The sequence below is a fragment of the Corvus hawaiiensis genome, chromosome 9 (genome assembly GCF_020740725.1).
Source record: "Corvus hawaiiensis isolate bCorHaw1 chromosome 9, bCorHaw1.pri.cur, whole genome shotgun sequence".
Lineage (NCBI taxonomy): Eukaryota > Metazoa > Chordata > Aves > Passeriformes > Corvidae > Corvus > Corvus hawaiiensis.
Window position 1 is genome coordinate 18,860,609 of NC_063221.1, and position 27,307 is coordinate 18,887,915.

The following is a 27,307-nucleotide window of genomic DNA, read 5'->3' on the forward strand; positions in this document are numbered from 1 at the left end:
ATAGGAGCTTTGTTTTTTAATAGCACTATGCAATTTCTGGCATGAAACAGAGTCTGGAGTGGGTGAACTTGGATTTCCTGTAGTCATGATAGTTCCTGTGGACCCTGGTGAGGACCTGTTTCCAGCTGATGTTTAACAGCATTTCAGAACTTGCCATAGAAACAAATATTCAGGTATTTAACCTTACACTAAAAGAACACTCCTCAATTTCAGCAAAGGCAAACCAAATGCAAGGCATAGGCAGAACAGATTATTCACAGTATCTGAAAGTTTTGTGTACCGTGGTCCTTGTCTTTCAACTCTCCACCTAACACTGAAGACTTTTAAAGCTTTTCAAGAAGATGCAAGGCAGTCTTGCCTCAAAAAGCAAATATTAAGTGACTATGTTTTCTCTTGACACAATTAACTCCTTATGGATCTTTGACAACACACAAAATATAATGTGCACATCACTATTGTATAAAGTAAGTTATGCAAGGAATTCTGACAAGGGTGGCAAGCACTTTAAGATCAATGGCATGCAGAAGGCTGATTTACATACAGCTTTTTCATACAGAGTTAAGAGAAAGCTAAGATTAATAATTCACTTAAAATACAGGTACATTTTGTAAACAGCTATGGAATACTTTGTTTGCCAGTATAATTATAAGGCAAGAACTGGTCTGATTTCATTTAGAAACGAGGCAGAACACATGCTTCATCACTGTTAACTTATTAAATTGGCAGCAAGTTTCAACAACATTTGACAGAGCTCTAAAGTATAAAATTCTTACAGAGTTTTGCAACAGCAGAGAAAAAGCATGTTAATAGAAGCCTGCAGCATGAGCACAAGGTATGGAAAGCCATGAGTGCTGCAAAGCAGGGAAAGACAGTGTATATATATTCTTTATTCCTAATACAAGTGGAGAAGTCTTCCACTGAAGACTGGTTTCTATTGCCTGAACTGCAGCATGTTTTGCAGTGAAATCCCTGGTAGAGTCTTTAAGTGATGAGCTGTGCTTGTGCTACAGCTAAAATGTCAATCAACTGAGATGCAGAAATTAATTGCAAAACCACGGCCTGTGTTACTTCTGCTGGATTCCACAACTTTTAATTCAGCATTGCTGGCAGTTGTGTGGGTCTGGGGAGGAAAAAGCTGATGAATTACAAGTTGCCTTCAGCCAGTAATGGGCAGGGGCAGACTGTGAAGCCAGAGGGAAGTGCTATCTAAAAGGAGGAGAAGGATGTTTAAAGCAAAGGATAGGATGGGGTGAGGGGAAAAGAAGGGACAACTGCTTATAAATTTAGCAGGGCAGCAATTGTGTATTTCTGGCTGCAGGTGCAGGCTGTTACACTGGGAAAGAAGAACAGTACCCTGAAAGGTTACTGGCTTACAACTGCTCAAAATATCCAGTTCTGACTGGGAAAATAAATGCTGCTTGTATTATATATCTGATACTTACTTACATTATGGATTTTTAAGAAACAAGCAGACACTCAAACATGCATTGTTCACCTTGGTGCTACTGCTGGCAGTCTAAGTGCTTGCTTGTCCAGATTTCTGACCTGCTTGATCCTTGGTGTTTAAGATCTTCATCTGCCTGAGTATTGTGCTCACCTGAGAAGAAGTGAGTCAATGCTGTGTTTTCTAGCCTGCTGACTGCATTTGAGATGAAGTACAGCTCTGCCACATCTGTGGCTGATGCTGTTGTGTGTGTGGTGAGGTTTTTTTATCTTATCAACATATGATGTGCTGGTTATGGCCTTGCAGAGCCAAGATGTGTGACAATGATCTTATTCTAAAAAACCCCTTGTGACTTCAGAGTATCAGTGATCTCAGCATTAGCAATGCTGGTAGCACATGTAAAGCTGCATCCTGGAGACATCAGTATCTTTATGCTGATACAATCAAGTAGGCACAGATAGAACTGTAAAATGCAGGTGGGGAGAGCAAGGAAGCAGATAAAGCATCTTGTAAACTCATGCTTAAATACTGCATCCTAAGGAAAACAGGGCTTTCAGCCCTGATCAAGAAGCTGTGGAGGGGTAAGAGATTTCGTTTGCTCTGATTCTCACTGGGCTCTCGAAAGTCACCTGAAAATACCAATAGTCAGTATTTCCTCATGAAAATTTTGCAGGGTGCTAAACTGGGTAACAGCTGTTTTCATACCAAGGCTAATTTCAGTGCCAGTGTTTTGCATATACAGTTAGGGAGAACTTCTTGATTTCAGCAGTCTGGATGTCTAAACCTAATGAAGTTACACAGAGAGGAAGAGAGGTGGGGGCCTTATTGTTTCTAAGTTTCTATGTTGGATTGAAGCACATTCTCAAGGGAAGATAAACGGTGTGCATGCAAAAGAGTAAGAAATCAAATTCGGATATGCTCATACCTATCCAGTATTAAAATGTGTAAAGGCATAATTTATCTGGCAGATAGGGAGGGACAGGAATGGAAACAAGAAGCTGGGTGACATACAGACCCTGCTGTAAAAAACCAAACCTGTAGCTGCATCTGTCAGGAGCATTTTCCTGCCTCAGGCAGTAGCTAATAGCAGAGGAAGCCTTAAGAAAACTTTCGTGCATGAGCTGACACCATGCTCTTGCCTCTAATGTTGAGAAACTGCATATGGATGTTTGTCTGGGCTTTTGTTCCTTCTTCTCCCGCACACAGTGTGACCATAACCAAATACAGCATCATCTGAGAGCATTATGTAAGAATCCTACACTGCCCATGCCCACTGTGTGGGCAGGTAGAGAGCTCAGTTGCTGCAATGATGCCTCTTATGAATCTACATTCTGTTTTGAACACCCTAGTTTGGAGTAACCGCATTAAATCACATCCTCTAAGAAACTAAGTTCTCCTTGACCTGCAAGACAACCAACTCTGTAGTAGTTAATCTCACCTGCAGTCTTCCCTGCACGTTATCTCCGTGTCCACAGCTACTAGTTGGCAGTAAGGCAACTACTGTTATCAGAGAATCAGAGATTAAGATGAGTTGGAGGGGACCCACAAGGATCCTCCAGTCCAGCTCTCAGCCCTGCACCGGACACCCCAAGTGTCATGCCAGCCCCTCACGGGACATCCCCGAGTGTCACACCATGTGCCTGAGAGCACCAAGCCTTGCTCTTGCAGCAAGAGCCCGCGCACAGGGCATCGGGGGGCAGCGGGGGCAGCGGACCCGCAGGCGGCCGGGCCGGGCAGCGCGGGGCACGTGGGCGGCGGGCGCCCTCCTCCGCCGGGCCCATAAAGGCGGCGCGGCCGGCGGGGCAGGTTGTGGGGCTTGGGCCGTTCTGTCGGAGCCTTGCCCCGTTCGGGCAGCGGCCGAGCCCTGCGGCCCATGGAGATCCCCCTCAAGTCCCTGCCCGGCGGGCGGGCCGCCAGCGGGTGAGCGAGGCGGGCCGGGGTGGGCGCGGCGCCGAACCCTCGGGTCAGCGCGCCCGGCGGGCAGCGGGGTCAGGGCGCTCCTTCGCCGGCGGCTGAGGGCGGGCGCGGGTCGAGCCCATCTCGCCGGCCGCGATAGCACCGGGAGAGCCGCTCGGGAGGGCGCTCCCGCCGCCGCGGAGAGCGGGCGCAGGCGGGCAGCGGGCGCAGGTGCTGCGGCACACTCGTGTCTCGGGCTGCTGCACAAGGTAGGTCCTGCCCTCCGCCGGGGAGGCTGGCGGGCAGCGGAGCGCGGAGGGGCAGCGGAGCGCTCCGTGTGTGCCCCAGCTGCCGCCGCTCCTCCCGCGGCAGCCGAGCGGGTGGTGCCGGTGTGAGCTCCGCACGGGAGGGCTTTTCCCTCCATTTCTGACAAGTGCAAGGCGACGCCGTCCTCTGGCAGAGTGCTGAGCTTAGTAGAGATCGCTAAAGTGCAGCTGGGGTTGCCCAGGCTGATATGTGGACCTCAACTCAATGGTTTTTGTTTGGTTTCTTTTTTCCCTTTTTTTTCCTCTCCTTCTTGCCCCCTTAGCACTCCATCAATCTCGTTAATACGTCTTCAAGATTCAGAGCTCAAGTAGATAAATGTTGCTGATTCGGAGCTCTGGTGGACAGTTAGTGTCACTACAGTAGCGATTTACTCATTAAAGAAAAAGTGACTGTGCTCACTTACCAAGCGCATCTTAGCCACTGGATTCAATGGTGCTTTTTCTGCTGGGTGAAGAGCTAAGTATTACAAGTGTATTTCATAAGTAGGTAGCTGTAAATTGTAGTCCTTACTGTTGAAGCCTCTTTCTTGAGTGGAATGTTGAGCTCTAAAATGCCTCTCTACAAACAGCAGACTGTCCTACCGGCTACAGCACTGAAGCATTGGTGACAGTGATGCAGCTGTTAGAATTGAGTTAGTAACAGTTGTTATGTATGAGACACATGACACCTGGATATGCACCTAAGCATGCATAGTACAGTTAGTCTTCATTCACAAAAAACTTGGTTGTGTCAGTGCTTCACAAAACATACTATGGAAACCTATTGAGTGGTGTTAATGACACTAGTGTGTTGGAATTTGTTTCATTGCTCTGTCTTGAGCTGGGTGCTTTGCTAGTTTTAGATTATTAGGCTAGGATGTAATTTTTGATCTATCCTAGAAATTAATGAATTGAAAAACAGTATTTCACCTGTTACCCTGTTACTTGTTTCACCTGCTTAAGAAATGAATTATTTCTTAAATACTACACCAGAGAATGCCTGTTTTTTATTGGAAGACAAAATCCAACAGTGAAACAGGCTTGAATCTTGGATCTTCCTCTTAAGCCGAAAAAATGTGTTGCTTTCTTTGGTGGAATTTCCTGCTCATAGTTTCCAGAGTTAATTAGTAAAGGGAGCTAAAGACATCAATGAAAATAATCCTTAGCAGTAAGTGAGAGCTGTGTAGATGTGGAATTGTTGTTATTAGTCAACATAAAGTTTTTGGAATAGCTGTAAGGTCTTGACACACAACTTGGGAGTAAACTATTATGTCTGTTATGGTATTTATTTGAATATCAAAAAAATAGTGTTTGTTATAAAGTGCCCTGTTTGATTTTGTTTGGTTTGGAGTTGTTTGTGTTTTTTTTTTCTTTTTGTTTTTAAAGATTTGTCACTTCTGATATGCTTTTACAGGAAGCTTAGGGGAGGATTTTGCTGAAATCTTGGTGTGGTTCTTATGTCATACCTTCATGGTTTAAAATTTGACCAAATTTAGCTTAACCCTCTTTTGTTTCCTCTTTCTTTCTCGCCCACTCCTATCACTTTCACTCTGGGTTAGCTCTTGTTCACTGTGTACCCATACAAATGCTGCTGCCTGCGGAAGAGAAGCTCTGGTACAGGAGCAGTGATGTCTTTGGGTGTCAATGCAGGATTAAAGTATGTATGTACCTGTTTCCTTAATCAATGCTCACAGCTATAACTATCACCTGCTCTTCTGTCAGGTGTGTTTACATTTTTCAAAGTTTTTGTATCTTAGACATTCCTAAAGCTACTCCTGTGTGTTTTTATTATAATTTTAAATAGAGATGCTATCCACAGTTTCTTTTTCTTGGAAACTTCCCATGTTTTTCCTGCTTCAAAACCCACAATCATCCTGCCTCTCATCATCTTCATGAAAGATTGATTTAAGGCTGTGTAGGAAAGATAACTTTTGCGTTTTTAACATTAAAATAGATTTTTTGTTGTTTTCACTTCCTCTTCAAAGGAAACACCACAGTGTTAGCTTTACTGTGCTTTTTTAACTGTCATTTCTCTTCTTGTGGGACAGCTCGTTCTAGCAAATCAAGTGTGCTTTGTGATCTACAGTCTGAGCTTAAATACCTGTGCACTTTGGACAGGTGAGGACGCAAGAAGTAAAAATGAAAAAGTATTCCAAGTATCTGAAAACTTGGAATTAATGCTTTTGGTTTTGAGCCTCAGACAAAATGTTATCCTTTATAAAATTCAGAATATCAAGAATAATATTCTGAATGGTAAATGGGACTGATAACCAGCCAGTGTCAGGTATGATCCTTTTGACATGTTGTCGTGGTGAAGTCAGTCCATCAGCTCAGGTTCAACCCACTACGCATGTAAAGAGAGGGGAAAAAATTACAAGTTTGGTTCTGAACTGTGCTTGAAGTAGGAAAGTTCTGAAAATTTATGACACTGGAAAACAGGGTCAAAATGATTAGATGGGGAAAGTTTTTTCAATGTCCCATTCAATTGAGAAGGAGAAATGTAAGGTGATTTAGGACACCTACAACAACAGTCCTCTGTGCCTGGTCCTCTGATTTTTACACGCCCAGGTATTTAAATAAATAAATGCCTATGAATTTAGCCCTTAAAGCTGCATGTTCATAACAGAAGTGTGTATAAAGCTGCTCTGGTTTAATCTTTAGGACAGCTTTTTCTTCTGGTAGAATGTGGGTTACTCAGACAAATGTGTTAGCAGTGGTCCCCCTTTGTTTCAAATGGATTTTTAAGTGGGTAATAGCAAGTCTACATTTCTTTCTATTACAGACCCTCTTATTTAATGCCTGATAATTATTTGTCTAAATGGTGTGTTTTAATGATCAGATATGTTTGAATGATTTTTAATGATGTGATCACAGGGAAGTATTTTTGCCTTTCAGTAAAATAACCCCAAAACTATTTTGGTCCTTTTATGTCATGTGGTGATCTGAGGTGAAACTGCAACGAGGAAATTGTCTGCCAAAGCATTCTGTTGGTTTCTAATTAATATGTTATTTATGACAGAAATATGACGACTCAGTCAGATTTAGATCTAAAAGAGACAGCTTTGAAAGAGGATTTGAAGTTTTACTTCATGAACCCATGTGAAAAATACAGAGCAAGACGTCAGATACCATGGAAACTGGCTTTGCAGATTTTGAAGATACTTATGGTTACTACACAGGTAATCCTTTGTTTTTACTCTTAGAGTAGCAATGATGTGCAAGAGAAGCATGGCTGTGCTTCTGGGCCTTTGCCATCTCTGGATATTTGTTACTGGCTTGAACTTCCCATTTCAGTCCATAAAGAAGAAATACTATGAGAGGTGTTTCAAGGGGGAAGAATAACATAAATTACAAAAGCCTTCTGGAGGTTTTCAGGCAGTGTTTGACCAGGTTTTTTGCCGTTTTTGACCTAATACTTTAAAGCAGATTACTCTTCCCACTAAATTCAGCACTGTCTTCAGGCTTGTTGTCACAGTACTGCTTCCTGTTACATTCTTAGGTTACAGTTTCACTGGACTGTTTCAAAAGTGATCTTTCCTTATCTCCAATCAGAAAATTGAAATTTGCATGTTCAATGTGAAGATGATATGGTTTCTGATGATGATGGGATGACTGGGCTACAGGGATTGGATGTGCCGCTTGCTTCCATCAAATAATGTATTTGAAAACTCGGGTATTGTTTGAGATACTACGTGGAGGCAAAGAAGAGGGTGTTTTTAAGCTGCACTGGAATCACAGTGCAGTTGGTTATTTTACAGTCTGCTAATAGTGACTGCATGTGGAGGGAAGCAAAATGGGACACACATATAAGTAGAAATTACTTTTTCTGAACTTTCGAAATGCAAGACTCTGACATCTGGCGGTTTGCAAGAACAGCTAAATATATGTGCTGGGTTGTGGGATCCCTGGTTTGTGTTTGAGTTGCCTGCTATGAATGAAATTAAGCACAACCCCAGCTTCCACGTGCCTGTGTTTAATTGCCTATGGTAGGTGCTGTGGCCCCACCTGGCTGGGGTCTGGCTGCTGCTGTGCTGTGCCCAGATCCTGACAGGCCTCTCTGCAGGCAGGAGTAGGATGCAGCGATTGGTCTGTCTAGGCAAAGCTACTAAAATATGTGATTTACACTAGTGGTGACACAATTGTGACCTGCAGAGATAGAGCTGATGGGAACAGGGATTGTATTAAAGTGTGTGGGGGAAGGAGGTGGTGGGCAGTGTGAGCACAGTGTAAGCTGAAAGGAAGGGTTTTCCTGGCTTTCTTTACTGGCAGCTGCACCTCATTTGTGGGTTGTTCCTCTTCCTTCAAAGACAGGACAGTAAACTTTGCATGTGAATGATGATACAAAATACAACTTCACATGTCTCTGAAAAGGTTCAGTACTGCCATCTGTCCTAACCTACTGACTTCAGTTCTTGGGGGTATCACTGAACCTGTAATTTTTCTTTTTTCTGCCCCAGTCTCCCACTATCCTTTGTGAGCAGAAGGGGTGCTCTGCTGCTTCCTTTTCAAAGGCCACAAGATTTTTCAGGACTGCTGCTTGAGACTTTTCTTGTCAGCCCTTGGTTTTGCTCAGATGTCAGGCCTATAGCTGGGGCTTGGGGATGTCCTCCTGCTACTGTGCCTGTGAAGAAGCTCTTGCTGAAAAACCGATCAGTTTCTAGGCTCTGTTTGTGTTTTCCTTGGTTGTGGTGGTGGAAATGGGAACATCCACATGGCAGGGGAACACAGGTCTTCACTAGTAACTCTGCTGTCTGCTGTTTCTTCCTGTTATAGCCTCCTTAAGCAGCACCTGGCTCAGGCAGGTGATGCTTTTTATTGCTGTAGGGTCCCACATAGGTTTGCTCTAATCCTGTGCCATGCTAGAGGTAGGAAAGGTGCAGGAATTTGACCATAGCAACAGCACAACCTGCTATGCCTGAAATGCTCTACTTTAAGTTAGCTTGTCTGCCATTTGCATCCTCCACAAAGGTTTTTGTAAGTTCCAGTTAGAGTTGTTGGTCCATGATGTGTAAAAGGTGCACATGATGTAGCTGTCTGTTCAGTGCTGCACTTTGATTTCTGTTTCTCTAACCCTGCATGTGTTAAACTTGGCTTTGGTTGTCTTATGCCATTAGTTAACAGGTTCTCTGCTCCTGTCATAGCAGAGTTACAGCAACAGGCACCTGTCTGTTTTCTATTTACTGTAATTGGAAGCTGTTTCCAAAATGCTGCTGCTTGACCACTGTTCAAAATTCAAATGTGTTACTTCTTTTCTCTTTTCAGCTTGTTTTTTTTGGCTTGAGTAACCAGCTGGTGGTCTCATTCAAAGAGGAAAACACAATTGCTTTTAAACACCTCTTCCTGAAAGGCTATTCTGGAACTGATGAAGATGACTACAGCTGCAGTATATATACACAACAGGATGCATATGATAGCATTTTTTATGTTATTAATCAGGTAAGTGTGAGTGTGTGTTCATAACTGAGTTAAAGCTGAAGCTACAGATATAAACTTCTGCTAAGTTTCTGGTTTTCTGTTTCTATTCTTGGATTTCAGTCTGGTATTTCACTAAATCAGTGTAGGTGGGGTGTCCTGAAGTTTGTGTTGTAGCTGAATTTTTCTCTTGGAGGTGAATCCAAACCAGAATTTTACTCAGGTAGTTCTTAATACCAAAATCCAGAAAATTTGAAAATTGCTCATCTTGCATGATCTGGAACTTTAGTTTAGGTCTTAGAAGACCTATGGGCCTGAATATACCTATGCATGGTATTAAAAAAAATTGTCCTTGCAGCTCTCCTGAATTCCAGCTTTGTAGTGAGTGCTGGAGGCCTCAAAATGGGGAATATGGTACTTCAGGAATGTAGGGGCATTCACCCTGGTTAGGGACGGTATTTTAGAGAACAGTCCCTTTACAATTTTCAGGGAAAAGTGAATAAATCTAGGATGAAAATTCAGTAAATGTTTTTGTATTTAACATTAATACCTTTGGAAGTCATGAGATGAAAGACTCTGGAATATGAAGTGTCTCTTGTGTTGGGAATGATTATAAGCCCAGAAATGATTAACAGTGGGTGAATAAAAACTGGCTTTAAACCACCTTTCATTTTCACTGGCCTTGGCACATGAGCTCTGGCACTGGGATTAAAGCAGTGTTGCCCCTGCAGCTGTGCTCAGCAGCACCTGAGAGTTGCAGGGCTGTGAAGGGCCAAACCTCATTCTCAAACACCTACTTTTGGGGGCTTGCTGCTCTCCTGTCCTGTCCTGTAAGCTGCAGCAGAGCCACCAGCTGATCAGATGTGCTGGACTACACCCAAGACTCTCATTCCTGGCATTTTAAATGAATGGTGAAGTAGTTTTCTCAGTCTTTCTTCGAACTCTCAATATTGCCACTGTTTCTGCAATAAACTGTGCTTGCTTTCTTTTTTTCTTTCCTTGCTTGCTTTGTTTCGCTTTCCTTCTTTTGTAGGCACTAAGGCTGAGGTGAATTCCAGATACAGAACAGTAGAGAAATAGTAGCTTTATATCCTCAAGAATGAGCCATGCATCAGGAAAAGGTCTCTTCATAAAATGTCTGTGTGGTATAAATCATCTCCTTTAAAGAGATTTAAATTGTGAAATATGAGTTCTTTAGTGTCCTGTGGAGTTTCTGAGATTTTGATATCACACATAAGAACTCAAAAAGCATGCCTTCAGGTGAACATTTTGACTACTGCTGCCTTTTTTTGTCTGTCTTTAGAGGGTGCCTTGTGGGAAGAGCCAATTTAGATGACTCCTAAGCTAAAAGCAAAGCATTTTTTTTATTTTGAGATGGGCAGCTAGAATACATGGGGTTTGGTGTTCTGTTTTGTGTTTTTGAAATGCATGATTGGGTGGGTGAAGTGGAAGGATATGACATTACAGAAAATAGTAATTGTGCACAGCAAAGCTGGAGTTGTAAAAATTGAATTTTAGCCTTTGTGTAATATACCACTGGGGATATTTTAACACTTGGGGAAAAAAACCCAAAAAGACCAGAAAAATAAAAGCCCAAGCATACTTTTACACTTGGAAGAGTACACAGGTTTCCCCTGCTTCACTACTGGGTTCAAGCTGAAGTTTCTATTATGAAGCAGCTGTGTGAAGTTGTTACTCTTGTGCTCTGCCCTGTGGCAGAGGGTGTAGGACCAGGGTATTCTGCTGCTTGCTTTGTCTGAGGCTGCTTGGAAATTTATAAAACAGGAATTTTGCTTTTACTGTTTCATAGTGTAGTTTGAAACTGGTGTGTGGGTAGCCCAGCCCCTTGTGCTGTGCTGTCAGGAGGGCAGAGCCTGCGAGCACACATGGATGGGGCAGCAGCTGCTGCATGCAGTGATCTGGAGATGTCCTGGGTGGGATGAGCAGCTGTGACTAACTGCTGTTTCCACTCACTTGACCTGCCTTAGTCAGACGTGGCTTCCTTAGCTTGCTCTGAGTTCAGATATTGTTCTGACAGGGTACAGAGGCCATGCTTTACTCCTGGGCTGTCTAAACTTGTTGCAAACTTAGCTGTGCACTCAAAGTGGCACTGCAAGGCAGAGCTTTGAATAAAAGTGTGGTAGTTTCAGTGGCAGCTCCAGCTCTGGCCATGGAGTGTGTGGTTGTTAGTGACTGGTGGGATGTTGTGCCTCACAAGATGGGCTAGTGGCCATAATGCTCATAGGAAGGGGGAAATAGGATGACAATGAATAATGCATAATAAAGAAATCCATGTTGAAGGGGAAAAGGGACTAATCATTATCAAGGGCAGCTGATCAAATTTGTAAGGAATAGGAAACCTTGCCTGACTTTCCATGTTTATTTACTTCAGGCCTCCAAGAAAGCTAAGTGCTTTCTTGAGAGCAGACCACTGCTGTATGCTGCCCTGAGCTCTTTTGCTAGGTGAGGTAATGATGAAAACAACAAATTATGTGTTTATGCCTTCTTCCCCAAAAGGCCATGGGTCTGTCTGGCTTCTCTTGGACAGTGTTAGCTGTTGGGAAACTGAGCTGGCAGGCAGCTGCCTTCATGGTTAGTCATTGAACGCAGCTTTTGAGGAGCCAAGGGCTACCAGAAGAGCTGTGCCCTGGGGGCTTGCCTCACTTGTGCAGGACTGGAAGGTGAGTCCAGGGACCAGAGGCTGTATATTGCTTCCAGTAGACACCAAGGTTGTGTGGAAAGCAGGTCAGGAGAGGACTGGCCTGGAATGTAGCTCTTGATGTTGCTCTGGGCTGCTGGTCCATGTTTGGTCATTGCTTGGTTTGGCACAGCTTTATTTGCTTCCACTTTTAGTCCTTGCTTTCAAGCATATCTTGCGAATGAAGAAGGTGGCTTGTGCTGTATTTTGGAGTAAGTGGAAAAGGAAAGTACCTTCCTCACAGGCATGTTTTCAGCTGCTTCTGTGCTTGTGTAAAGCAGGCAGGTTAAGTTACTTTTGGAGGCTGCTCGAGCTCTGTGTGTGTTCCCTGGTTTCTGTTATATAGTGAATGCATGGCTTCCCTCTTCTATAGTCCCACAGGGAGCTGCTTTGCTTTTGATCTTGGCATGGATTTGATAAGAACGGTGACTTGGATCACATGGAAAGTTTCAAGTGGTGTGAAAACCATCACCTTCATGAGGTGAAGATGTAAGATATCCCTGGGGGGTGTGTGGTTAGCAGCAATACTGCACCGAAGTCTCTGCCAGGCATCTAATTAACAGCTGTCTGACACGTGGGTGATCATTTGCAGGCAGCCCAGTAGGCACAGGGCTCCCAGTCACCCTGTCACCAGGATGCTGATCACCACTAATTAGTGGCCAGCCAGCCCTCTTGTCTGTAACTTGGGTGTGAAAGTAAAGGGTTTTTTTTAAGTTTAAAAACCTGTATTGATACACATAACTTTGAGGTTTCAATTTGCCGTCTAATGCAAAAAGGATTACTTTCTCCAACTTCTACTTCTGTTTTTGTTTTTAAACTAGTACAGGCATTTAAAGAACATATCCCTGGGGACACTTGGTTATGAACATGAAGAATCAGGTTTAAAAATCTGTAAACAGCAGTACAAGAGAGGCACAATGCTTCCTTCCAATGATACACTGAACATAGATGTTTCTACTGAAACAGGTACAGTACTGTTGTACTTAAAATGTCTTGCTGTGGAGTACTTAAATTCTAATTCTAAAGCTTAAAACCAATAGCTTTTTGTGTGGCAATCACAGGAACATTACTGTGCTCCCTGCCTTTTTCCCTCTCGGTTTTTAGTACCTGTCTAGAAATGACAGCTGTGATTATAAGAGGCTCTCTTCAACCACTGTCATTAGCAGGGTGTGAAGCTCTTTGTAGTTGATGCTGAGGTGGTGTTTTGTTGTTCTTTTTCTTAAATGCACTTCTTCCCCCTCTGTGCAGGAGGTTCAAATACAGAATTCTGGATGCTGGTCAGTACCTTCCTTGGGTGGGTGCCCTTACTGCCTCTCAGAGCTGAGTCCTGCTGCTAGCTGCTCAAGAATTAGTACACAAACCTGCTTCTGACCCCACTAGTTGGGCCTCTGAATAGGTTTTCTCAAAATTAATGTTTTGCTTGATTAGGACTTGCTATGCACACTGATTACCTCAGTTTAATCCTACTTCCAATGTGAAGATTTTATGTTAGCATATTTTCTTCTTGTTTTTCCAGAATGTATCCTTTTAAAGCCAAAGGAACTAACTGGTAAAAAGGCAGAACTGAAGCTGAACTCTTCTTTTTTCAATCTTGAATTTTACAGGTAAAGCGATGGGGATTTTTAAATTATTTCAACTTGTCCTTTCATATTAATATGGTGGATTCTGATTTGTGCCGTTTGTGTATATTTTTGTGGTATTTAAATATATTTGTATGCTTTTTGAAATATCCAGGCTTATACAGCTTGAAATCTCCTTCAAGCTGAAAGGCATTGCTCTACAGACAATCCATGCCCGAGAATTGCCTGACTGCTATGCATTTCAAAATACTGTGAGTGAGTATGGGCTGTGGCACTTCCAACACTGTATATGCAATGAGAGCTTAAGCTAAGGTGTAGGTGTCATCCTCATATCTAGACTGCAAGGGAAACACAGCTGAGCACGGCCTGGCTCTTACCCCGCCTTCCCAAAGCCTGATGAAATGGTGTTGCCATGGCACAATGTTGTTTTATAACATACTCCGGTTGGTAACTTCATAACCTGAGAAGGGGATAAAGAATTGTTCTTCATCTAAAGATTAAATGTGAAGTTTGGCCTCTTGAAATACTGCTCGTTAGGCCATACATGTCATCTTCTCAAATTATGTCTACACAGTCATTTATGGTGACAACTTTCTTAAAGCCTATCTGATCAACAACATTAATGCATGCTATGTCCAAAGCACTTAGCAGGATTTATTTTCTGGAATGAAATCTTGCTAGTCCTGTTTCTGATATAGCTCTGTATTTTCAGATAACTTTCAATAATAGAGCCCACAGTGGAAAAATCAAGATCTATTTTGATAGTGACACTGACATTCAGGAATGCAAAGACTGGCACATATTTAACTCTGGTAAGTATGGTGTGTTTGGATAACAGCAGTTATGCATCTCCCATTGCCTTCTCTGGTCTGTAACAGTCTGTCCAGCAAGACATTCCCCAGCCTGTTCATCCTTCTGCCCTTTAAACAATGCAACTTGCCTCATGCAATTCATTACATCTTGCTAATCAAGAGGTGAGAAATAATTCCTTTTGTGAGGGTGTTGTGAGATGACACGATCACCTCTGCATAACACTGTGTGTTAGCAGTGAGCTCTACCTGCAAGGATGATGAATGTTTCTTCCATAGATTTTTAATTGTGCTGCTCTGAGATGACTCAGTTTAATCCACTAACAGTGGGTAAATTTCCAGCTGAAGCCTTCTACAGCTTTCAGGTTTTTTTTCAACTGATTGAAGCATACTATTTCTGAAAGTTGATTTTTTTTTTTTGTGTTTTTTTTTTTTTTGCCACTGCTGATAGATTAAATGATGTGTATGAGCAAAGTTTGGCATCTGCCAGGCATTTCTAGTGTTAAGGCTTGGTCTGACAGCTTGGGAATGTGCACTAAAGGCCCCTTAAAGGAGCAGTAGCTGTGTCAGCACTGTGCAACTGCTTCTCCCATGTGTTGACTTGCTGTAAAGGACTGTGATGGAGCAATGTTTTTCAGTGTGCTATGTAGTCTCTTGATTAATAAATATGTCAAGTGGCCTCCCTTATGCCCAGGTAAAGCCAGCTTTTCTCTGATGATTCCGTGTTGTACTGACATTAAAGTGGTAATTTGTAGGATATTCTGAATAACCTCAAAGTGCCTTGGCTTGCATCTCTGTCCGGTAATTTCTTGTGGCTGTCTTTCAACTCCCTGTTGCTGAGTAGTTTATTTTGCATCTAATAACTGGATGAGGGAGCATGCGTAATTCAGTAATAAAGGTGTGCCGAAGGGCTATTGCAACAATTAAAAATGAGCACTGCCTCTATTTCATATAGTTAAAAATGTATGTTATGGAAAAGATAGGGACAATTGATGCGAGGAAGCAAAGGAACACACCTAATTTGCATTCGTGTGATGGCTTTTAAACTTGTGGATGAAAAGAAAACAGTACAGAAAGTCCAACAAGTTTCTTATTGCAGACTAAGGTGAGAATTTTTTTTTTGATTTAATGGTGTTGATACAGACCAAATCTGCATTTCTTTTGCCTCACTTAGTTATAACACTGTGGAAGCACTGATGAACAGGTAAAAAGGAGGATACCTGTATTATACTGATTTTTGAGTTTATTTTGAAGAACTTGAAAATGCTTTTCATTCTTGTGGCTTGATGTAATTCTCTGCCTAGCTGTGTTCAAGACATGCTTACAGGAAGAATATAGTTTATAACCCATCTGTTTATGGGATGAGAGTATTTGAGCACAAATTGTTACAAAATGTCACATAACTTGCATTAAAAGAGATGTGCAAAGACTAACCTTACTGCATTTCCTTGACTCTTTACAGTTCTCCAGAAAAACACTCAGTATATTCTAGTCTTTGATGGATTTGTCATATTAAGTTGCTTGGCTTCTCTCATCCTCTGCACACGCTCCATCATTCTTGCCTGGAGACTACAGAAGGTAGGCACAGTGCTCATGACCTTAATGCTTATTTGGTCTCTGCCTTCTTTGCTGATGGTCTTGTGAAGGAGGACCTTTTGAAACATGGAGTATTAAACTGAGTAAATCTGTTGCGAGATGTCCCTCTCTTAGTTTTATCTCCAGAAAGGAAGCGTAGGTATCTTGGTGAACTGAATTGCTAACTGAATGGGTTTTATTTCTGTTTGTGTAGTGCTGGAATAGGAAGTATTTTGTTGTATCTCTCAAAGGCAGAAGGAGGAGACATTTTTTTTTTCCCCAGGATTTTAGACAGAAAGACTTCTGAGTCTTTGTACTGCAAACAGGCAATGTGTCCTACACCTCCAAACCACAAATTCTTTCTTCCCTGGCTTCAGAGCAGAATTCCCATAGAGGTCTAGTCATAAATTAATGCCTCAATGAACATCCCTCAAAGCCAGCTCTAACTGGAGAAAATGTAAAGCATAGCAAATAGTCTAACTATGGCTGGATTTTTTTGTAAGCGTGTGGCTCATGAGTTAGAAGAAGAGTCCAGGGTAGGTAGGATATGAAAACACAGATACTTGTTTATCTTGGTCAATATATCCTTTTTGTAGCTTGGAAACAAGACCAAGAGCGAGAAGGACATGATTCAACAGAGGCATTGTCAAACTGCTCTCAGAAATGGGCACATCACATTTATTCATGAGCAAAAAGAGCAAGTGAAAGCAGATGGGCAGTGTTGGGCACAGAGGTGATATTGTTTACTCTATTGGAAATGAGAGTTCTTGCCCTGTAGTTGTATTTGAGTTCTTTTTCACTTCTTTAGTTGGGTGGCCTTGCTCTGTTAGAGGTGGATAGAACCTATGGTAAAGAGGGTAACAGGCCATGGTTAGGCTAGTGGGGATTGGTTATGAAGTCAGGTGTTCTGTGGAAAGTTCATTTCCACTGGCCTAAATCCATCTTAATTTTTTTTCCTATTTATTTCTGTTGCTATTGAGAATTGGCTTTAAACTACTATTCCAGCAAATACTATAGGAAAAGGGGGTGTGTGAAACTTGAATATTGCCACGTTTTTCATCTAAGGTCACCTGAAACTAAATGTCTAAATGCTTGTCAATAGAGATTTGTGACTTTCTTCTTGGAGAAATACAAGCGCCGTGTTTGTTATGCTGACCGCCTGGAGTTCCTAAATGGGTGGTATGTCCTGGTAATTATCAGTGATGTGATGACAATCATTGGGTCAATCCTAAAAATGGAAATAAAAGCCAAGGTAAGATTTTCATACTTCAGCTAAAATACTAATCTTGCTACAACCATGTGTAGTGTGCTTTAACTTGGGGACAAGTGGAAGTGAGCTATAATAGTCAGTAGTCATCAGTTTGCTTTTTTTAGTCCATTTCCTAGTGCTAGTTCATCTAATAACTGCTTTCAGTCACTCTTGCCCAAAGTGTTTCAGTAAGACCATGTAAGCTATTTAAACATCTTATTTTCACAGTTCTAAGACCCCTAATCCCTGGTGTGGGACCTGCAAGTTGACAGTTCCTAATGGAAGGACCCAACAATTTGAGTTGTTAGCTCTGTAAGAACTAGCAGCACATAGAGTACAGGGAAACCAGGAGTCATCCCTCTGAATGACGCAGGGGTCTCAATGGCCCCTAATACTGCAAACACAGCTGTCTCAGCTTGCTTTCCTGGCAGGCATAGGCATAGGCACAGGCAGTGTCATCTGCTCATCCTTGACCTCCCTGCCTGGGCTTGCTGGAATCAATGTGCTTTGTCCAGCTGGCAGCTCTTCAGGAGGCATTTGGGGTTGCTTTGGTGGGTTTTTTTCTAGTTTGTTTTTTTTAATCTTCAATAGATGTATGTCAACAGTTCATGTGTTCACAAAACTCTGTGTTCTGGGAAAAGCAGAGTGGGTAGGGTGCTGCTCCTGCTTCATGTGTACTGAGGCTCAAAGGGCAGATCCCAGAGTGGCCTTCAGAAGAAGCACTTGGGAATTGCTGGCTGTAGGATGAGGTGGGGATTGAGGGTAGGAAAACATGAGCTAGATGGCTCTGTTGTGCTTACTGCAACCAGCTCTAGCCTTCTAAAGTGCAGGTAGATTTGGTTGTAAACTTCACTGTAGTAAAAACAATGTTCACGTTCTGAACTGCTGGCAGACAACCTGTTCAGAGATGTAAATGCATGTAAGCATGGAAAGGCTGTAGCCCCAAGGCTCACTTTTCATGTAAATGATGGCTCATATTTTTTTAAATAGTGAATGAGGGCTTCTTTGCCTAACAACAGCATACAGTAGCCTTCTTTTTAGATAAAAATTGAATTATTCAATCTAATTTTGAAACTGTTGTATCCAAACTAAGAGCTTTTGTTCTTCCAGACTTTGCACTTTATGCAAAATTTCAAGAATATCAGCAAAGATGTACTTCATTCGCAGCACTGTCATGTTTGAATGATCTCAGTAAATACTGCAGTTCGCATTGATCTGATTTTTGTGATGTAGCAACCGGCTTTCAGTATTGGACTGCCTTGCTTTGTTTGTTTGAACTGCTGGAACTTGAATGGCTGTCAAGCTGACATACCTACTGCTTTGTAACTTGACCACCTGCTCTGTTTGGATCCCTCAGAACCTCACAAGTTATGATGTCTGCAGCATTTTACTTGGAACATCAACTTTGTTTGTCTGGGTTGGAGTCATCAGATACCTGGGATATTTTCAAACCTACAATGTAAGGAGGGAATCAGATGTCTAACAACTAAAGCATATATATACACACACATGTCAGTTTTTTCCAGATCTCTAATTTTTTGCCTTTTTCCCCTTTTTCTTTGCTCCACTCTGACTTGTAGGTGCTCATTTTAACTATGCAGGCATCGTTGCCAAAAGTGCTGAGGTTTTGTTGTTGTGCTGGGATGATCTATCTTGGCTATACTTTCTGTGGTTGGATTGTCCTGGGACCTTATCATGAAAAGGTACATCAGCAGTGTCACTCCTTCTGTGGTGTAATGATGGGAATACCTCTGTGTGTGCGTATAGCTCCTAGTCAAAACAACAGAAATATGTCTTCAATGAAAATGTCTGTTTAAAAGCGGTAATGTGAATTTGGGAGTTTCTCGTTCCATCTGTATCTCCTTCTACCTACTCCTTTTAACAAAATAACTGTTCTTGCTTTTGCTGTGCTGTGCTTGAAGTCACTGGCATCTCCAGCACCAGGCTGTGCTTGCGGTGAGGGGATGGTTTATCCGGGCCACGTGCATTGGTCTGTGTCTCTTCCGCCCTCTTCTGGCAATCCCAGCTCAATTGGGTTGAAGAGGCACTAAATAGTTCACTGTAACTTTTAATTTTTTTTTTTTTTTTGGAATCTCCTTGGCTCTGGCTTTGTTTTTCCAAATCTTTCCCGTGCCATGTAACTTCAGTTCCTAAATTGTGATTCATAAAGGGGTGGATGAATGCTTGTCTTGTTTGCTTTGCTTCCTGTGTGGGGGCGTGTTGTGGGTTTGTTTGTTTTCTTAAGGTTTGTATCAAAGTGTGTGCCTGGTATGTCTTGTCTGAAACCTGGGTGCAGGAGTAAGGCTTTGTATATTCTAGAACACAAGCCAAGACAACCTAAAGCTTGTTTGCTTTTCCTCTTGGCAGATGCTCTACGTGACAGTTTGAACAGAGGCAGATTCCTGTTGTGACAAATTCTGAATGTCTGTTAATGACTAACAAATGTGTAATTTCTCATTCTTGATCTCTGGTTGCACACAGTGTATATGTAACAGAGACATGGTGCAGTGCTTGATTCAGCTTCTTCTGCCCCCAGAGCTCAGATTGCTCTAACTTACTTAGGTTCTCTCCTTTGAGTAATGTAGGTATTCAGTCTGCATATGTTCCAAGTTGATGACAATACATTTCTCTGTGGGATTCTGGATGCAGGGGATCCTTTGGCACACTAGAGGCTCAATTGTTTATAACAGGCACAGCATAATTACTTTTGTAACTTCCCTGCAACAAGTACGTTATCTGAGCCAAAGGAAGGGTAGTCAACAACATGCTTATCTATGAAGATGCTACCTCTTGCCTAAATATCATATATCAATGTCGAGGAAAGCAGCTGTAGCTGTGGAGGATTCCTGTTCCTGCCGGTTCCCCAGTGTCCCACGGGAAGGCAATGTGGCACTGTGCAAGGCAGGCCAGCCCAGGGCCGGCTTCCCAGGGCTCTCCAGCCTCCCGAGCCATCCTGGTAAGAAATGGAAAGAGCCTTCCCTGATGTGCAGAAACACTGGAGAGCTCCTTATGCTCAAAAATACGGAAATACATCCTCTCCTATAGTCAGAGAGAGGAAGTGGGTATCCTGCATTTTGTGCTATGTCAGTCCAGGGGCCTCCAGGTGAGCAGTCCTTTGCAGGTCTTTCTCTGTCAGTGCTTAGAAGTTACCTGTGCCATGACCCCTTTCTTCCCAGAAAATGTGCTGCTGAGTTTCACAATGGCTTTAAAATTCAGTAATAATAAAATAAGCCATAGGTGTAAACTGGACCTGTTGCTCCTGTGCACCAATATATTCTCCTTACAAGCATATGCCTCTTGACATCTTGTTTTGGGGCCACAACTGTGTTAGTTCATTGATAATGCACAATGTTTTAATGTGGCTATTAATTCATATTGCCCAGTAAATTACAGTTAACAAATCCAGTTATTGGGAAAGGTAGAGCAAAAGGGCAAAGTGGGCTTACCTGGTAGCTGAATGGAGTTTAGCCTCAGGACACATTCCATCTTGCGGAGATGGAGTTTGAATTTAAGAGAATGTTCTTGAAATGAAATATGATTTTTGTGCAGGGTGTGCTCGCAGCTTCATAATACAGCTGTAGCTTGTACTTACAGCTCAGAGAGGGCTTCCTGAGTGACAGATTGTTAATTCAGTTTAGATCATTTGAGTTCTGAAGGCTATATGCTAACTCTGGCCCCTTAACACAGTATTGATTTATTACCCATAGTCCAGTAATGCTGCAGAGCTGCGAAGCAGAGGATGTGGATTGTGTTCCCAGCATACTACCACTAATTTAGTATATAGATTCTGTGAAATGACTTTAGCTGTGCTTTGGGAAATGGAATTATACTTTTCTGCAGGTCCAAAATTGCTTATAATTCAGTAACTTTCTGTGGTGGTCAGTTATTGATTGTTTTGCCTGTTGAACATCACAAATTTTATTTCTTGATAATAAATATTCTGATGTTTACACATCCTGCTTAGTTAAGATGATATTTCTACATGGTTCTATTACTGACATGTATATTTTGGTCTGAATGTACAGGAAAGCGTGGTAGCATTTGATTGCTTGGGTTGGCTTTTTTGTCTCCTTTGAATAAAACTCAAACTTTGTGTTTTGATTGATCTTCACCTTTTACTAATAATTTGTATTCATTTTCTAGTTTGAAGATCTGAACACGGTGGCTGAATGTCTGTTTTCTTTGGTCAATGGTGATGATATGTTTGCAACATTTGCTCAAATCCAGCACAAGAGTTCGCTGGTGTGGATGTTCAGCCGATTATACCTGTACTCCTTCATTAGTCTGTTTATATACATGATCCTCAGCCTTTTTATTGCACTCATTACTGACTCCTATGACACCATAAAGGTAAAGCATTTGTTTTCTGTTACACTTCTAATCAGTTTTGTATTCATTCTTGTTAATTGCTCAACACCATACCATCTACTCTAGGTTCCAATGTGTGATGAGATTATTAAAATCTTTTCATTTAGTCTGCGAAAAAATTGGAAGGATGACTGAGTTTGCTGACATCTCAGAGACTTGCCTTTGGCAGGAGTTTGGAAAGGCTCAAGCAGATAACTCTGAAGTCATTTAGGTGTCCAGGCCTCCTTAATGTGCTGCTTGGAAATGTGTGGTTAAAAGGAAATATCTTCTGAAAGATGCACTACTTCTCACTCAGTTTAAAATTGTGCCATCCATTTCCAGTATGGACCGTCTGAAAGTGAACCTAAGTTTTCAGTAATTACCTTCTGTTCTTGACCTCAAGTGCTCTCTACCCTTCGTGTTCCTGGTAGCCTCAGTGACCAGTGGGAAGGCAATGTGGGTCACACCCTTCAGCTCTCATCTCATTCTTGTCTTGGTGTCAGAAACAGGCCAGCAGAATGAGGCTGGTCTGACATGAACTACAACTTCCAGACTAAGCAAGAGCTTCACTTTTGAAGCACCCCAAAATATAACTTAATTGTGCTCCTGAGTTTACTGGAAGGTCTGACCTGCAAAATAGTGTTTTACTGTTACTCTTCCCTCTGAGCATTTCACACAGATCAATTGAGAGCTGTTTCAGTATGCTGAACTGTTTTTTCATAGCATTTCTTCAGCATGGCAATGTTGAATAGCCACACTGGGGCCCTTCAAATCCAGCATTAGAGTTTTAGGGAAAAGGAGTCCAGGGCACTCAATGAGCACAGCAGCTCACTGTCAACAAGGGAGAATCAGTGCCATTATGGCCTGAGATCACTTGCTTGGCCTTATGGGCAACAAAAAAGACATAAGAGAATCTGTGAACAATGTGAATTTTCCGTCACTTACACTGTTGGTGGAACAAAGCAAGCTATGTAGTGTTTCTAGGATGGAAATGGTTTTTTTCCTTCCTACAGCAATATTGAACATATGAACCAAATAGTCTGGTTTTACTGTCACACTCTAGAGGAAATTTTAGAATGTTTCATGCCCAGTAACTTCTCATGCGTTGTAAATGAAATACTTTTTCTTTCAGAAATACCAACAAAGTGGTTTTCCAGTAACAGATTTACACGAATTTCTAAAAGACCATAGTAGCGCTGGCTACAGAAAAGACAGAACTTTTCCATTCATCTGCTGCTGCAGGAGGTCAGTAGAGTGTTTTTAATGAGTGTTTTCCTGAGAAGTACAACACTTAGCTTCTCACTGCAAAATGCTGCTTCACAAATGCTGAAGAATCCAGAATTCAGCCTGTGTAATATTTGGATGCTGTTGTTCCTCCTGTACTTTACTTCAAGTTAGATCTTTAGTCAGCTGCTGATGCAAAGGCAGCAATTCTGAGCTTAAACATGTTTTAATTCTCTTCATTCTCTTATGAAAACTACTATGCAGAAGCTGTTGGGAGGACTGTGGAGTACAACATGAAACTACCACAGGTTCTGGAGCAAACTAAGTCTCTGCTTCTTAGCATTTTGCAAGTTGTCTGTTTCTAAAAAGCTTTGCTACTAAGCTTGGAGTAGTAGCAGAAAGCGAGAGGGTGATTCAGCCTGAGGTTGGTGCTTAATCCCAAAGCTATGCTGTGTCTGAGGCAAACACTTTGAATACCATCTGCCAGAATGCTGGAAACACGCTGGTAAATGTCTTGTAGACACTGTGGCAGTGGTCCTTTTTAAGGCGGTGGTGAGAGATGAACATCTCACCTGGTGCTTGCTGCTCTGAGAGCTTATTCTTTGAATTCTGTTTCTGAAATGAAATAACACACCTCTGAGGCCCTGTTTGAGACAGGAGGGATCTTGTCACTGTCCCTAGGCAGTCCAGGATAATCCATTCATGTGCACAGAATGGCTGTGGGCACTGTGCAAGGAAGCCAGGCTATGGGAGAAGGAACAGACCAAAATGTGAACACTTAATCACAGCTGGTGTAACAAAGCCTCTTTTAGCAGTAGGATAGTTGTCTACTTATGTACCAATGCTTTTGTGAAACACAGCTTTATACCCTGGCAGAGGGGAACCCCATAGCCAAAAAGGAGCATGTGAGATGATGATGGGCAGGTATCCCAGCGGTTGCTGGGGGCATGTGAAAGCCAACTAGTTAACAAGAGCTCCAGCCAGGTCCAGCTTCAGGTTTCACCTGCAAGTCATTGTGCAGAATAAGAGATTTTTGTGCCCTTGAGCATAATAAATATACACTGTAAAATGCTATGCAGTACTGAGTGCACAAGCCTGGTAGATGGAGTGAAAATCTAGAGCTTTTGCTGCTGTAGCAGTTTTTGCATCATTGTCTAGTGCAGATGTTAGAGTTGTATACTGAAATGGGAGAGCAGAGAACAGAAGGATCAAAACTCAACTTGTATGGGTAAATGCTCCTTATTGCATTTCTTGCTGAATCGAGAATTGTGAATTTTTTCTTTGCAGACAAGAGAGTGATGACAACTTGATACTTATTAATTGATGGCTGCACATTGAAATTCACCACTGATATATGCAAAGGAAGCATAGCAGTATGGAGAAGGATAATTCTCCAAATTGCAGTGGAACCCACCATCTGGATCTGCCTCATGAACAGACTAGTCTTAGCTAATTAAGCTTTTGGGGGAAGAAAACTATTAATGTGATGTCAGCTGGCTGACCAACAGGAGAGCCCAGCAGCTGTGTCTGAAGGAGAGCTGTGAAGAACTCTGTATTCTTGCCTCAAGTTTCATCATGTTAGAGAAGACTGATCCTTGAGTGTTTTCTGTAGAAGCTCTGTTTGCTGATAACCTTGTGGAGGAAGGAAAATGGTGGTGAATCAACTGTTGTTAATAAGAAAAAATTATATGAAAATAACTTTTAAAAATATCCTGTGTTAAAAAGTATTAAATAAAAGGAAGTCAAGAAGGGAGGAGTTTTTCACTTAAAGTGATGCATGCAGCCTGTCATTTCTGCTTGGCACATTTTATTTATTTGAATTAAATTTATCATAAACTAAAAAGCTGCACAAACGTGGAAAATAATTGCTGTTCTCCCTCTTGTATATCATTTTAACACAAATCACTTATAGGTCACAGTCTTTTCTTTAACAGCTTTACTAAAAAGCAATTTGCTATCCTTTTTTTTTGGCTGTCTTTTCTGTTATACCCACAATATTGATTTGTACTGTGTCCAGATTGAACTTACTGCTTTAGCTGTAGTTAGATACTTTTTTTGCATGGTTGGAAACTTTCATGGTAAGCATTACCTGAAGACTGCTGAAAAGATTTTTTTTTTTTTTTTTTTGGTGGTGCTATAGTGTTGTACTGTCATAATCCAGAGGACAAATTCAGGCAAAAACGGTGCCATGGAGCTTTGCTTCTATTTCAAGCACATGTCAATTGGAAGAAAATATGCAACAACTGAGTCTTGTAGCTGGTTTGTTCAGGTGACTTTCTAGCTGTCTTTGGGATGGTCAACTATAAAGATTGTATTTTCCCCTTGCCTCTTTATAAGCTTTTTTCGATGAGAACAGAGGACTTTGGGGAACTTAAAAGCACTTCCAGGATAGTAGTGCATAGATGTTAATCACGTACTTCTGGAAACTTTTAGGAGTGCTGACTGCTCCTGGGGTGAGTGTACTATTATATTAGATGCTCCACTTTTGTCTCTCCCCTGTTTGCTCTCTAAAACGCCACTCTTCAGCAGATGATGTCAGTGTGTTGGCTAGGACTTGGTCTTGCTGTGTGTTAACTACTAATGGTGTTCTCTGTAAGTTCTAGCTTGTTAATGTTTCAAATGGCAAAGGCAATTCAAAATGCTGCCCTGGTATGAGTGAGATGAGTGGCAGCTTTTCCTTTTTTTTGCTGTTTTGTTCTAATCTCCTGCCTGGTGTTTACCTTCATAACAATTAAACTTTTTTTGTTGTTAGTGAAAGCGAATGCCATTTTGCCTTGCTTAGGCTGCAGCTAAGTGTCTAGAACAGAATTTTGGTGTCAGTATTTCGATGCATCCAGGCTCTGCACATTTTAATGCTTCTATTGCTGAAATATATTTGGGACAGAGAATATTTTTCCCATCCCAGTCTAAACAATGTGTTGCTGTGGCCTAATCTCACTACAGCGTGTGGCTGTAACTGAAATTGCTACCAATAACCAAGACTTGGTGCTCTTAGCAAAGATTTTCTGTAATTGTCTTTTCATCAAGTGTGTGATCTAGAACAGAGAATTACTGTCTTCCACTGTCGGCTTTTCTCCTAGTGTTTATCTGCAAGACTTGTTTGGGTCAATGTTAGCCTTTTGGTGTATTCTCTGGGGCCCTGGGTAATCAAAAAATCTTCTGCAGACCGCAGAATTATCAGCATAAACTGATTGCCAAGGTCCCCTTGTCTCTTACAGTGTGCTATCTACTTGGTTATGTACAAGATGCTGGAGTTTTCTGAGTTTCCTGCTATTTTACTAGTTGGCTTTCTGGAGTGCCTCTTTCTAAATCAAACAGTTCCATCATGTCTGAAAATGAATTGTGTTTTCCTTACTGCTTTGTTCTTGGGGTTCTCCCCCCTGCCATGTGGTCCTGGGAGAGGGGCCCTGGGGGGGAGACACGGGGTTTCCCTGCCCCTGCTCAGCCTCGTTCCCATTGGTTGTTTTGTGTTCCCTGCGCGGGCAAGGACCCTTGGTCCCGTGATTGCCTCAGTTCCTCGGCAGAGCCCCGGCCATGCGGCTGGAGAAATAAACATCTCTGAAACATCTATCAAGAGTCGGTCCATATGTATTTCTTTCCCACGGGCCTCCTTGTTTGATACATCATGTTACAGAATCCCCACTGTAACAAATGGTGGACAATGTGGGCAGAACGATCCCCCATCCCTAAAGACAGAAAATTCGTGAGTAAAAACCACTCTAGATCTCTCTCTTCTCACCTTGGTTTGGATATTCTCTCTGGACTATGGAAGAATTGTGGGAAATGGGGCTCTCTGAACCACAGAAAGAAATGTATCTAGAAGTTAAAGGAATCCTTGAACAACAAAACAAGAAAGTATTTGTTCTGGGAGATCTAGAACATTTTTTTAACTGGGTTTTCAAAAATTTCTTATATATTTCTCGAGACTTACTTTTTGATATTGATCCTCCTGGAACTAGTCTCTGGTGTTTTTGGTACGAGATCTGGGATGAGATAAGGGATCAGACAAAACATGCACTAGTGACAGAACCTCTCTGTGGATTCCTTGTAATCAGTGAAGCTCTTCAGGAGCGTTTGTATGATCCCCTTACCCCTAGAGCAGAGGATGGCCGTAATCCCATGGCCAAGGCCGCGCGGCCGCCATCCCAAGAACGTGTGACTGCAGCCGTGCCGGCGGAGGTGCCTGTGCTGGATGTGCCTGGCCCCCTCGGGAGCGTGCGCCTTATTGCAGACCCCATCCCTGTCTCGGGGTCCTCGGCCGTGAGTGAGGGAGCGATGCTGCAGGTGCCGCGGGTGCCGTGGGCCATGTGCAGCAAAGAGGCGGCCCCCAAGAGCAGCCAGGAACCGGGGGTCAGCATGGAAGCCTGCTCCGAGTACACGGCTCAGAGAGCCCTATAGAGCGAGAAGCGGCGGTTTCCACAGCGACACGAGAAGCCGCGCAGCGCCGAACCGAAACGGGGCCACTCTCAAAGCAGCGTGGAGCTGGCAGAGCGGAACCACTCACAGGGCACGGAGCCAGCAGCGATGGCAACATGGGGCCGCGCAGAGCCCAGACACGCCGGAGCAGCGCCGCTCGGAGAGCGCGGAGCAGCCGCAACGTGGGGGCCCGGCCGAGACATTGGAGTCGGCGAGGCGGCGACCACGCGGGACCAGCAGCCACGACAAACACGCAAGCATGTGATAGGAGGAGTTGTAGCCACGAAAGTCACAGGAACTGTGAAATGGTACAATATAAAAAACAGCTATGGATTTATAACACGAGATGATA

The 27,307-nt window shown here is 42.6% G+C and overlaps 1 protein-coding gene across 5 annotated transcripts; it reads left to right on the top strand.

The window, feature by feature from the left end:
* Positions 1–3,244: 3,244 nt before the first annotated feature.
* MCOLN2 (mucolipin TRP cation channel 2) lies at positions 3,245–25,875 on the top strand. 5 transcript variants are annotated; one of them, XM_048313534.1, is made up of 14 exons: positions 3,245–3,364; positions 6,665–6,824; positions 8,908–9,081; positions 12,577–12,721; positions 13,272–13,359; positions 13,490–13,586; positions 14,048–14,147; positions 15,607–15,722; positions 16,822–16,971; positions 18,326–18,427; positions 18,549–18,671; positions 21,112–21,318; positions 22,448–22,560; positions 23,827–25,875. In XM_048313534.1, exons 1-14 carry the CDS (start codon positions 3,318–3,320, stop codon positions 23,861–23,863), a joined length of 1,659 nt encoding a protein of 552 aa, XP_048169491.1. In that variant the 5' UTR covers positions 3,245–3,317; the 3' UTR covers positions 23,864–25,875. The 5 variants fall into 5 exon arrangements, with proteins under 5 accessions (XP_048169491.1, XP_048169495.1, XP_048169493.1 ...); XM_048313536.1 differs by lacking the exon at positions 3,245–3,364 and adding an exon at positions 3,450–3,609; XM_048313535.1 differs by lacking the exon at positions 3,245–3,364 and adding an exon at positions 3,643–5,302.
* The last annotated feature ends 1,432 nt before the right edge of the window (positions 25,876–27,307 follow it).

Bases quoted from the DNA above. Each gene is read 5' to 3' on its own strand.
- MCOLN2 (XM_048313534.1), top strand. From the start codon at position 3,318: ATGGAGATCCCCCTCAAGTCCCTGCCCGGCGGGCGGGCCGCCAGCGG. The intron at 14,148-15,606 runs GTAAGTATGGTG...GACTCTTTACAG, and splicing joins CTGGCACATATTTAACTCTG to TTCTCCAGAAAAACACTCAG. The intron at 15,723-16,821 runs GTAGGCACAGTG...GCTTGTCAATAG, and splicing joins TTGCCTGGAGACTACAGAAG to AGATTTGTGACTTTCTTCTT.